The sequence below is a fragment of the Abrus precatorius genome, unplaced genomic scaffold (assembly GCF_003935025.1).
Source record: "Abrus precatorius isolate BTA unplaced genomic scaffold, Abrus_2018 Scaffold11, whole genome shotgun sequence".
Lineage (NCBI taxonomy): Eukaryota > Viridiplantae > Streptophyta > Magnoliopsida > Fabales > Fabaceae > Abrus > Abrus precatorius.
Genome location: NW_020874303.1, coordinates 20,962,505 through 20,975,814, shown reverse-complemented (window position 1 = coordinate 20,975,814; position 13,310 = coordinate 20,962,505). Strand labels below are relative to the sequence as shown.

Here is a 13,310-nt window from a genome sequence, read left to right as displayed (position 1 = left end):
TTCCCTTTCTAAATTATATGAGTAAATTAAAAATAAAAATTTACATATAACATGGCAGTTTTGAAGTTAAAACAAATATAAGTTTTTTATAAATACTTGTTCACATACAACACTTTTTACTTTACAATGATAAACCACTTTTTTAAAAAAAAAATTAGTCCACAAAATTATAAAATACTGCGGAAGAACTAACACTAAAGAAAATATCGTAAGCTTAAAATCAAACAGATGCAAAATTAAAAGAAATTTTTTTTAAGCCTATTATTTATTTATTTATTTTGCTTGGAAAAAGAAATTTTGCCCGCCACTATCAATTTACGAAAGCCTCCTCAAAACCCTACATCGCTCTTCTTCTCAGTTCTCAGTTCTCAGTTCAGAGTTTCTCCCACTCCACAAGGCTTCTTTCCCTCCTCTCTTCGGCGAATTCAAATTTGCATTTTCCGTTTGTTTCTTGGGAAAGCCATAAACGAAAGAGGGCTTCAATTTCATTCACCATCGGCTAATCCCATCTTAAGCTTCTTACTGTAGGGCTCCCATCGTAATGTCGTGGGAAGACGAGATTGTGATGCGCGATGTCACGAATGCGGGCCTTGTTGTCAGTGATCGCATTGGTCGCGAAGCTTCATCTCAGCTCGACCTTGAAGAAGCTCTCGAGGCATCTAGATATGCTAGCCACCCTTATTCTACTCACCCTCGAGAGGTATCTCCCCCAAATTTGAGGGTTTCTAATTGTCGTTGTTGTATTCTACTTGTACACAGTAATTGTATTTCTATTCTGCCATTTCTGTAATAGTTTTGAATTATTCCGGAGAGGGATTTCTGCGGTGTGCATACATTACACGGAATGAAAGTTCACGGAGGGGGAAAACTAAATTCATCACTTGTTAGTGTAGACTTGTGAATAAACAGCCACCTTTTTTATTATCAAGTGCTTTGGTTTTCATTTGAAAAGTCACATTCGTTTGGGAAAATTCAAACATGAAGTTGTTCTATCAGATGCAACCAAAGGGAGAGGCGCTCAGATTTAGTGTCCGACTGCACCCCAAGTGGGATGCTTCTTATGGAGGATACACGTGAGGAGCCAAGGGAGAATAAAAAGAAAGCATGGAATTGATTTTTAAATGAAATGGATAATTGTTGATTTGGTACATTATAGAGGAGGCAATATCATAATGACAATATGGACTACAGTTATAGAGTGTGTCTGTTTGCATAATTAATGAGGTTATGGTTCAGTGCTGCTCTCTTTCTCCATCTAATGGTGTTATTCGATGTTGTTTCAGTGGCCTCCTTTAGTTGAAGTAGTGAATACCTGGGAGTTGCCTCCTGTGCTCATTGAAAGATACAATGCAGCTGGTGGTGAAGGAACTGCCTTTTGTGGAATATTTCCTGAAATACGAAGGGCATGGGCATCCGTGGACAACTCATTGTTTCTTTGGCGTTTTGATAAGTGGTAATAGTCATGACAATGAGTCTAAAAATTTCAAATTTAAATACGAGATTAGATGCATTTCATTTACTCATATTTTGAATGAAAACTGTATTTCTTGATTAATTTTTTGGTGTGGAGTTGCTTCCTGCCTTTTGTATTTGGCAGACAATCAAGCAATGAATATTTATTAGTGATTTCTGTCTTTCTTTAATGCCGTATTAAATAAATAAATCCCCCCTCCCCCCCCCCCCCCCTTATTTTTTTTAACATTACATTTGTGGCATTAGCCCTCATAGATCATTGCATGAATATTTATTATGTATTTTTCGCTGTTTCTTTGCAATAGCCAGCTTCAAGTTTGAGTAATTATTGTATGAATGTTACTGGAACAACTTTGACTATGCAGTTAGAAAAGGTTTAAGTTTGCTAAATGGTTGAAGATAAACTTTCTATGCATGTAGTTTCTGTTTGAACTAATATTATTGTTCTATAATTATTTTGGTTGTTTAATTGTTAATGTACAAAAATTGGGTAAGGGATGGCGTTACGTGATAAATGTTCTTTTAATTGTTAATGTGTTTGAATTGAAGACTTTTATAGTTATTTACTGGAACTCATATCTGCATGTGCTGCAGTACTTCTTATCTAACATTGCTGCGTCCACAGGGATGGGCAATGTCCTGAATATAGTGGGGAGGAGCAAGCTATTTGTGCTGTTGGTCTTGCAAAATCAAAACCTGGTGTTTTTGTTGAAGCTATCCAATATCTTTTAGTTTTAGCAACTCCTGTTGAGGTATTAACCATTTTTTTAGTTATTTTCCAAGGACTTGTGTCCCTGAATATTGTACTTCTGAACTGATTCCTTTTGTTATGTGTTAAATTGCTTATTTTGTGCCTATGCAACATCACATGTGTTGGGTTTCCATTCATCCAAACAATTCTTTTAACTTGATATCTTCTTTCTTTCTTTAATCTTTTAATTGAACATTTCTTACTTGTTGATCAACTTTTTCAACCTGTTCTTATGTTGTTCTCTCTCCATTGATCAAACTTTGATGATAGCATTCATAAACATCATAAGTAGGAATCTATTAAATCCTATTTTGATGAAAATTAAGTAAAATAGGTCTTACTTTCAATTTTTAGCATCTAAAACCATCAAATTATTGTTCTCTATCCTAATATTCGGGGGTTTATCATGAATTTGGATTATGAAATAATTTTAAACGGTTAGAAGTTAGAAATTTGAAAGATTTTGTAAGATGTGAGATAAGAGCTTGAAGAAGGCAAATTTTGACCATTTTTAAAAAAATTATTGTGGTTGTTTTGAGCAGAAGAAGATTTGAAATGATTTAATTGATTCAATTTATGAGTATTTTAAATAGAAAATAAAAATTTGATTTTACTTTTTAGGTGAAAGAAAATCAACAGCAGGATCAAATTTTCTTGGTTTTAAAAATATAGGTGCACTTAATGGGATTGAAGCAGCTTGGGAGATTAAAAACTCACAGTTTAAACTGAGATTATAAAAAATGCAATTAGGTCTTATCCCCCCCCCAAATGTTGTGTGGTGTATTAATTAAACTTCATAGTTCCTAAAATTCTACTATTATTATTGTTATTTTTTAAGCATTTCTATGTATCTAGTATGAAATATTAAATTATTTATTTTATATCTACAATCTTCAGTATAGTAGCCATCCTGCTATCTGCTCTTTGCTTTAGCTGTTTTGGATCCAGCTTCTCCACACTGCTATATGTGTTTAATAACTATGCCTTTTTATATCCATGAGAGAGTCTCCTTAAAAAAATTTCCAAAAGCAGATTAACAGTATCCAAAAACAAAAGAACAGAGTAGTTTCTGAGTTTGTCTAATTAAAATATCAAATCAAATGTGATCTTCTCATTGATGTTACTTTTTAGTCTAATCACAGTTCTTTTTGGAAGGTGTTCATACTTCAGTTTGGTGGTGGTTAATTAGATATTCAACAAATGCTGCTAAATTTTGTGTGACATGTTATAAGATATTTTTATTCATCAATAAACGGGTTTTGTGTGACAATTTTCCTATGAATGATTTGCAGTATGTTCTTTCCAGACCTCCTTGTGGGAGCAGTATTGTTTCTTACCCCACTCTTTTTATCAGTTAATTTTAGTAGGAGTATGCTGCTCTGGAGGAGCAGATGGCTCAGATCCATTCGCAGATGTTTCATTGCAGCCATTGCCAGAGTATACAATACCATCTGATGGGGTTACAATGACTTGTGTAGCATGTACTGATAAGGGCCGCATTTTCCTTGCTGGTCGTGATGGCCATATATATGAGGTTCTTTATTCAACAGGTTCAGGATGGCAAAAGCGCTGCAGAAAAATCTGCATCACCGCTGGTTTAGGAAGTGTTATTTCAAGGTACTTTGTATTTTTAATCTTGTTTGATTTATAAGTCATTAACTGGTTCACTTTGATTGCACATAAAGGTTTTCTTTCTTTAATTGTGGAATTGTATGTATTTTGTTAATGGTATATGAAGTTACCTGATTTTTACAGAAATATTTCTTTGTTGATTCCATAGTAACTTAATATTAGTTGTTATTTGCAGATGGGTTATACCAAATGTATTCAATTTTGGAGCTGTTGATCCCATTGTTGAAATGGTTTTTGACAATGAGAGACAAATATTGTACGCACGAACTGAAGAGATGAAGCTTCAGGTTTATGTTCTTGGACCAAATGGTGATGGCCCATTAAAGAAAGTGGCTGAAGAAAGGAATCTTGTCAACCAGAGGGATGCACATTATGGAGCTAGACCATCAACAGGATCAAGAGCCTCAAGTCGATCACCAAAGCCATCTATCGTATGCATCTCTCCTTTATCTACACTTGAATCCAAGTGGCTACATCTTGTTGCCGTTTTATCCGATGGCAGAAGGATGTACCTATCTACATCTCCTTCTAGTGGAAGCTTGACAGGTTTCAACACCAACCATCACAAGCCTAGCTGTTTAAAGGTTGTCACAACAAGGCCTGCTCCTCCTTGGGGTGTTAGTGGTGGTCTCACCTTTGGAGCCATGGCTCTTGCTGGTAGACCTCAGAATGAGGATCTCTCGCTGAAAGTTGAGACAGCCTATTATTCTTCTGGAACGCTTATCCTTTCTGATGCATCACCTTCAACCTTGCCTTCACTCCTTGTTTTGAATAGGGATTCAAGCTCACAGTCGTCACCATCAGGTAATCTAGGAGTGAGTACGAGGAGTACCCGGGCATTAAGGGAGTCTGTATCTTCTTTACCAGTTGAAGGACGAATGCTTTCTGTGGCCGATGTTTTACCTTTGCCAGATACTGCTGCTACTGTGCAGTCTCTATATTCAGAAATTGAGTTTGGTGGTTATGAGAGCTCTATGGAATCATGTGAAAGGGCATCTGGGAAACTGTGGGCAAGGGGAGATCTCTCAACTCAACATATATTGCCAAGGAGGAGGATTATCATCTTCAGCACTATGGGCATGATGGAAGTAGTTTTTAACAGGCCACTGGACATTCTAAGGCGGCTATTTGAATCCAACTCTCCAAGATCAGTTTTAGAAGAATTCTTCAATCGTTTTGGTGCTGGTGAGGCAGCTTCAATGTGTCTAATGCTAGCTGCAAGGATAGTGCATTCTGAAAACCTTATTAGCAATGCTACTTCTGAGAAGGCAGCTGAAGCTTTTGAGGACCCAAGAGTTGTTGGCATGCCTCAACTTGAAGGTAGCAGTGCATTATCAAACACAAGAACTGCTGCTGGTGGATTTAGCATGGGCCAGGTTGTTCAGGAGGCTGAGCCTGTTTTTTCAGGTGCACATGAAGGGCTCTGTTTGTGTTCATCTAGATTGCTTTTTCCTCTATGGGAACTTCCTGTAATGGTTGTAAAAGGAAGTGTAGGTCCTTCAGGCACTCTATCTGAAAATGGGGTAGTTGTCTGCAGACTCTCTGTTGGGGCGATGCAAGTCCTTGAGCTCAAACTCCGAGCTTTGGATAAATTTTTAAGATCTAGAAGGAACCAGAGGAGAGGACTTTATGGCTGTGTAGCAGGTCTAGGAGATTTGAGTGGTTCCATTCTGTATGGTAGTGGTTCAGCATTAGGTGCTGGGGATCGAAGTATGGTAAGAAATTTATTTGGTGCATACTCCAGAAATATGGAGTCCAATGGTGGGGGAACAACTAATAAAAGGCAAAGGTTGCCCTATAGTCCTGCTGAATTAGCTGCCATGGAGGTGGGTTTACATATTAAATGTTTGCATATGTTGTATGTTTTATAAGTTGTTAAATATCTCACTTGGGTTGTTGTGCTACAGGTGAGGGCAATGGAGTGCATTAGGCAGTTGCTCCTTAGATCTGGTGAAGCCCTATTTTTGCTTCAGCTTCTTTCACAGCATCATGTCACTCGATTGATTCAGGGATTTGATTCTAACCTTCAACAAGCATTAGTTCAGTTGACATTTCATCAACTAGTTTGTTCTGAGGAGGGTGACCATCTTGCTACTAGACTTATATCTGCTCTAATGGAGGTAAAATCTTGTTTAGGAAGCTGTGAAGGAGATTTCATCTACAGAAAATTTACTCATTGATGGATAATTAGTTTCCTTAACATCATGCATTGCTCCAGTATTATACTGGTCCTGATGGCAGGGGGACTGTGGATGACATCAGTAGGAGACTACGAGATGGTTGTCCAAGTTTCTATAAGGAGTCTGATTACAAATTCTTCTTAGCTGTGGAGGCCCTGGAGAGAGCTGCTGTGACTGTAGATGCTGAAGACAAGGAGAATCTTGCAAGAGAAGCATTTAATTCCTTAAGTAAAGTTCCAGAGTCTGTGGACTTACGAACTGTTTGCAAACGTTTTGAAGATTTAAGGTATATTTTTTCCTTTGTTTTTGCTCTCCATTTTCATGGCCTGTGATTTTAAGCCTTCAATCTGAAACTCAAATATACTTGCCCACTGCAGATTTTATGAAGCTGTAGTGCGCTTACCTCTTCAAAAGGCACAGTCTCTTGACCCTGCAGGTGATGCTTATAATGATGAAATTGATGCAACTGTCAGAGAACAAGCACTTGCTCAGCGTGAGCAGTGTTATGAGATAATTATCAGTGCTTTGCGGTCTCTGAAAGGTGACAGCTTGCAGAAGGAGTTTGGCTCTCCCAATAGATCTACTGTTTCACAATCTGCTCTTGATCCAGCCTCTCGAAAGAAATATATATGTCAAATTGTTCAGCTGGGTGTCCAATCACCTGATAGAATTTTCCACGAGTATCTTTACCAGGCTATGATTGATTTAGGTCTTGAGAATGAATTGTTAGAATATGGGGGCCCTGACCTGTTGCCATTTTTGCAAAGTGCTGGCCGTAAACCAATACATGAGGTTGTGTATTATCTCTTTCTTCGCAATTACATGTGGATGGATTGCTCTGCACTTGGTCAAAAGGACCAAATACTGTGTATTAGAATTTTGTTTGTATATGTTTTGCATACAGAAGCTACACGCTTGCCATACTTTTAAAAATATTTCTAGAAAATTTACTCTTGTTTTTTTGGATCTGCTAGGTTCGTGCTGTGACTGCAACAACATCTCCAGTTGGGCAATCAGGAGCACCGATGTCATCTAATCAAGTAAAGTACTATGAACTTTTGGCACGATATTATGTCTTGAAGCGGCAACATATGCTTGCAGCTCATGCATTGCTAAGACTAGCTGAAAGACGTTCTATTGATGGTGTTCCTACTCTCGAACAGAGGTTAATCAATTTCTTGATTTCCTTGCCTTTATCATCTCATTTTCTCACATTTTCTTTGAAACTTCTGGCTTTCTGAGTAGCCTGTTGATTTATTGGTGCAAACCTGATTGAGATAGACAACCACACTTATTAAACCATTACATTGTAGTTGGATCTCATCTTGTGAATGCAAAGTCACAATGTATGATATCCAAACTGAACCTTTGTTAAATAGTAAATTATGTCACATTTAAAACGAATTTTTAAAATGCATTTCCTCAATAAGAAAAAGACCTCAAAGTCTGTTATTTCTAGTTGAGAAAAATCATATTGAGAAAACCACAATTTTAGTTCCCAGCATTCTAGGGTAAATAAAGTTGGTCCTTGAATTAAATAAGATTTTATTATAATTATCAATCAACGTATGCAATTGATAGTTATTTTAGTCTCTATCATCACCTGCATGTTTGTTGCCCTAATAGACATGCTGATTTAGCATGTCAAGTGTCATTTGAATGTGACATTGATAAGAACTTTGGGAGAATCATATCATATAAGTTAGCAACATAGTTGGAGAGTCTAAGACCTTGTAAACCTTACATTAGAGTTTCACACTTTTAATGTGGGATTCAAGTGCTATACCTTACAATTGGATTCTAATGTTGCAGTACTCTCTGTATCCTTGATGTCATGTGAGTTGACTGTGTGTTAGTTCCTTTGACTAGTCATAAGTGAACACTGCAATGCTGGCGTCACCACCTTTGCTACTTGTTTGCAACTGACAGACATGGTGAATAGCTCTAATACCAATTGATAAGAACCTTGAGAAAACCATAACCCAAAAGTTAGTCGTTGTAGTCGAAACTTCACATTAGAATTTCATACTTCAATGTGGAATTTAAGTATCATTCCTTATAATTGGATCCTAACAAACACTTGTGATTTAACGATAATGTGGCTATGAACTGGTAATTTCCTTTAAAATTTGTCAATTTGGTCTCTAAAAAACACTTAATCAGTCAATTCTTTGATAACGAAATTGATGGACCAAATTGATATCATTAGATGTCATGTATAACATCTAGATGACACTTAATGTGGCAAACCAATATGTCTGTTAGGGTTTCTAATGTTTGGATAATGATAGAGACTAAAATGACTTATAATTACACATGTTGAGAATTATAATGGAATTTTGATTAATTTAGGAACCAAATTGATTTACATTGGAAAGTTTAGACTTAAATGGTAGTTTTCTCAAATTATGCCTTTCATGTTAATCAGGGTTGAACTAGTCACATAAAGCATGGGAATTGATTCCTGATTTAACATTAGCTCTAAAATAAGTCCTGTTTTTTAGGTGCTTTTGATGACTCAAATTTACTAACGTGTGTAAAGCTGTACATCGAAGAGACTGCATTTTACATGTATTAAAGCTGATCTCCTTTTCCACTTACATGGATATCTTCTAATAGTTTTTATGTTTTGTGAATTTCAGGTGTCAATACCTAAGTAATGCAGTCCTACAGGCAAAAAGTGCAACTAATAGTGATGGGTTGGTAGGCTCTACTCGGAGTTCCATTGACAGTGGATTCCTAGATTTGCTAGAAGGAAAGCTTGCTGTTCTTCGGTTCCAGATAAAAATTAAAGAAGAACTAGAGGCTATGGCTTCCAGGTCTGAGGTATTGCCTAGCACATCAGATTCTGCCCAAAATGGTTTAGTCCCTGAGGGTAGTTCAACTGCTGATGCTAATTTTGTTAATGCAACACGGGAGAAGGCCAAAGAGCTAGCTTCAGATGTAAAGAGCATAACACAGTTATATAATGAATATGCTGTTCCCTTTGAGCTATGGGAGGTACTTTCATTCTCTTATTGGCTGTTATTAATTAATTTATTTATTTATTTTGGGATAGATTTGTACAATTTCTCTTCTGCTTGTTCACATTATTTGTTAGTTTTGCACAAGTCCAATACCTTTAAGATCTTGATTATGAAAGCAATTAGGCTGTCCAAGGAATAAATTGCCCATCTTTAAAGTGTATTCTAGAACAGGAATAACTGTCACGTTGAATCTTCTAGAAGTCAGGATCAGTTATTTATTATTAGATGTATGTGTGCAGTATGGAGTAGTTGGGAGATATGTGTGTTGTTTCCTTGTGTAGCTGGGACAGAGAACTCATCTCTTGTAGGAGTTTGACTCTGGACAGCAACTACTGTTGTATTGTGTGTAATTTGTGTGATTTAATAATGATATTAATCAATCTGTCGATTGGTGTTCTATCAATTATTCAGAGCAATTTACTTTCACGTTATTTTGGTGAAGTAGGGAAGGGAAAGGGTGCATTATTTACCTTTGAAGAAATGAATGAAAATAAAGGATTCGAGGTCCTCAACACAATACTCATTTTAATAAATTTAAATTTTCAAAATTCTAGTACTACCTGTTTTATGTAAGTACTATAAATTTAAAATGATATGTAAAATAGTAAACTTTTATTTATTTCTGTTCATTTCCTTTCATTTCTTCTATGTATTTATTTTAACAAAATCAAACTGTGAAAAGATTTTATATCACTTCTTTTGCTTGCAATGATACAAAACTAGATGCTGGGAAGTTGTGACTTTTTTTTTTCTCTTCTCCTGCCAAATTCTTTCTCTTTTCTCTAAAAGTTTAAACCTAGAAAAGCAATACAGATTTTTGTTGTATCTGTCTCTGTTCCACTGGATGATTTTGTGGTTATGTAGTATGTGTCAAAAAGATTGTCAGAACACTGAAATTTCATTATGAGAGCTCCTGTTAACAGTTCTTCATTTCAACTTTTCCTTTAGATATGCCTGGAGATGCTGTACTTTGCCAATTATTCTGGTGATACTGACAGCAGCTTTGTTAGAGAGACATGGGCTAGACTTATAGATCAAGCTATATCAAGAGGTGGCATTGCTGAAGCTTGCTCAGTATTAAAGAGGGTTGGGCCCCGCATTTATCCGGGTGATGGAGCTGTTTTACCCCTTGATTCTATTTGTCTTCACCTAGAGAAGGCTGCACTGGTATATGTTCCCAATTTGTTGATGACTTGCTGATTGATTTTTACTGTAAATGCTACTTTATTATTACTCGCTAGAACACCTTTCAGTTTTTGGTAGGTAGGATTTGGTGGAATTATGTCTTTTATCTTAGATACGAACTCGTCTTTCTGTAGGAGAGGTTAAATTCCGGGGTTGAATCTGTTGGAGATGAAGATGTTGCAAGAGCCCTTGTTTCTGCTTGCAAGGGTGCGGCGGAACCTGTATTGAACGCATATGATCAATTGTTATCAAATGGGGCTATCTTGCCATCCCCAAATCTTAGATTACGGATGCTGAGATCTGTTCTGGTGGTACTTCGAGAATGGGCTATGTCTGTATATTCACAAAGGATGGGTACCAGTGCCAATGGACCTTCCCTAATACTAGGTGGAGGATTCTCATTGGAACGTTCTGTTGCTAGCCAAGGAATTCGTGACAAGATCACGAGTGCGGCAAACAGGTTGACTTCTCTTTACTTTTTTGTCTGATCTTATTAATGTTGTCCCTTTGGCATTTCTTGTTAAATTTTTACCAATTGAAAAGGGGAATTAGTTTTTTGTTTTCGTTCCTTGATCCCTATGAATTATATTGTATTAGCTGATTTCTTGAATCTTCCGTTGTTTAGGAACATTGTTTATGTCCAGATTTTTATCTGAATGACTTTGACATACAGGTACATGACTGAAGTGCGGAGGTTAGCCCTTCCACAGAGCCAAACAGAACTTGTCTACCGAGGATTTAGGGAACTAGAAGAGCTTATAAGTCATCATTCATTTGATCGATTTTGACCTTTGTTGCAATATATAGCGCTGTATCAATTGTTCTTGTCAAATAATTATTTTCAAATAAGAAGTTTCTAATTTTACATATTGGATGTGATCATACGATTCTTCCTTTTAATATAATCTTGTGTATCAATTACAAATATTACACCTCCTGTTCTATATCGAGCCTAATTTTGCGAGTCATGCAAGTCTCCCCTCCTGCTCATTTAGATGTATTGATCAAGTTGTGTTACCTAATTTTGTCAGTTCACCATTGGCAATTTGGCGTGATAATTGAATTCATCAGACTCCAGAGCAATCGTATATAACAAAATTTATACATAAGTTTATATAAAAAGAGAAAAATAATATAAAAATAATAAAATTTATTCCTAATTAAAAAATTACTTATCTTTTTAAGTTTTTGAGAAATTAAATAAGAGATTTTTTTTAAAAACAGAGCAACATAACTTTTAAGCTTTATTTTAATTTCAATTTTGAATAGTGTATCTCTTTCTCTCTCTTTCGTCCACAGGTATCTCTAGCATCCTATTTGAGGTAGGGGCACTGAGCCTCTTGTGTAGATGTTATAAAAACTATAAATTAAAATTATTTTTTGTGTATGATACTCTCTAAATTATTTTTGATTCTATAGGCGATCATTTTGGCTGATTTTCAAAACCATTATATTTTGTATTAAGTATGAAAAGTAAGCGTAATTTAAACTTGGACTCATTGCACAAAATTCTGTATTAGCATTATCAAAATATTCCTCATCTTTTACATATAATTGACTAATAAATTCATATCATAATAAAAATTTAGAGTAGTCAATGATTTTTATATCTTCAAATAATTAAAATTAATTGTCATCAAAGAAGAGTATTCCTTAAAAACTATTTTAAACACCTATAAAATAGAACATAAAGAAATATATTTTAATTATTTTTAAAATAACAAAATGTTATTTTATTTTGAGAACATAAAATCATCTACCGATACAAAAGGGTTGGAGATGCAGGGTATCGAACCCCGTACCTCTCGCATGCAAAGCGAGCGCTCTACCGTTTGAGCTACATCCCCATGTTTATATTAGTGTTATATATAATGATTACAGAAAAGCAATATAATCCTAAAGATACAAAATCACTGTTAAACAAGTCTAACTTCTCTGGATATGTTTATGTTTATAGTTTATTAAGATTACTTCACGGATACAACTTACCGATTTGTTTGAAATTATGCACTTCGGTCTTATCAAAATCTTTAGTACTCTAATTTAGAAGGAATAAACAGTGTTTTGTAGGATACAGTTTTTAGCAACTATGATATTAAAAACCTGTTTGATTTGTGAAAAAATATATATTTTTAAATATCACATTGTATATTTTTGTTTCTTATTTTTGGAAGGTTTGTAAATAAAATCATGAAAAAGTTATTATTTTTATGCAAACATTTAAAAATAAAAAAAATAAAACAAATGTGTTTTAATAATTAAAATAAAAACTAAAAACATTGTCAAAATAAATTAGGTCCTTGATTTTTCAAGGTATTTCTCATCTCAACGTTTAATACCATTAATAATTAACTACATTGTTTTGTTTTTACGCACACAGGTTCATTTTTTAATTCAAAATATGTCTTAAAATTGTTAATAATATTCTAATTGTTAGGCTGAATACTCCATTTCAACCAATTAACTTTCAGCCAATTTAATTTTCAATGTCATTTTTACCAAGTCTTTATCTGATCCTAAAATGGTCAAACGTTATCCATGACAATTTAAATTATAATTTTTTAATCATAATATATTTAAATTAATTTTTTTTAAAAATTCAAAATCAAATCAGACATGTTACTGTTTCAATTTTTTTATAATTCCAATTGTCTCTTCCTTACATTATCAAATTCTTGAACGCGCTTAAAATTGAAGTTGGGCTATGAAAAGCAACTTTAATAACAAGTCTTTGAAAGATGTAAAAACTCATTGTAGAGATATTTTGTGCTGCTAGACATTCACACAGGTTATATTATCCATATTAATGAGCAAAAGGATAAAATAAATAGTGATTGAATTTTTGTAAAAGTTGTTAAGAAAATTACCCGAATAAACAACACACTCTTTTAATATAGTTTATTAGCTTTCAGAAAAAGAAAAAAAAAATGCAACATTGGTGTAAGAAGAATGTTCAGAAGACCAACATGACAAAATCAAGTGAGGTGGGAGACGATAACCGAGTAGAAACAAATGGGTAGATGTAGATTAAGGGATATACATTATTGGGTGTAAATGTATAAG

The 13,310-nt window shown here is 34.8% G+C and overlaps 1 protein-coding gene and 1 non-coding gene across 2 annotated transcripts; one reads left to right on the top strand and one right to left on the bottom strand.

Annotated features, from left to right (window-relative positions):
- The first annotated feature begins 336 nt into the window (after positions 1-336).
- LOC113853776 (nuclear pore complex protein NUP155) lies at positions 337-11,213 on the top strand. The gene is made up of 13 exons (XM_027484379.1): positions 337-700; positions 1,284-1,453; positions 2,099-2,225; positions 3,579-3,841; positions 4,032-5,682; positions 5,764-5,976; positions 6,075-6,322; positions 6,414-6,828; positions 7,011-7,201; positions 8,679-9,036; positions 10,011-10,229; positions 10,382-10,707; positions 10,921-11,213. The coding sequence occupies exons 1-13, from the start codon at positions 542-544 to the stop codon at positions 11,033-11,035; spliced, it is 4,455 nt and encodes a 1,484-aa protein (XP_027340180.1). The 5' UTR covers positions 337-541; the 3' UTR covers positions 11,036-11,213.
- Positions 11,214-12,021: 808 nt separating this feature from the next.
- Positions 12,022-12,094, bottom strand: TRNAA-UGC. Its single transcript has one exon. It is a non-coding gene; the product is annotated as a tRNA-Ala (tRNA).
- Between the last annotated feature and the right edge of the window lie 1,216 nt (positions 12,095-13,310).

What these genes read in the sequence shown, in the direction of transcription:
- LOC113853776 (XM_027484379.1), top strand. Translation starts at nt 542, where the DNA reads ATGTCGTGGGAAGACGAGATTGTGATGCGCGATGTCACGAATGCGGGC. An exon ending in TTATATCTGCTCTAATGGAG is followed by an intron (nt 5,977 to 6,074) that starts GTAAAATCTTGT and finishes GCATTGCTCCAG; the next exon opens with TATTATACTGGTCCTGATGG. An exon ending in ACCTAGAGAAGGCTGCACTG is followed by an intron (nt 10,230 to 10,381) that starts GTATATGTTCCC and finishes GTCTTTCTGTAG; the next exon opens with GAGAGGTTAAATTCCGGGGT.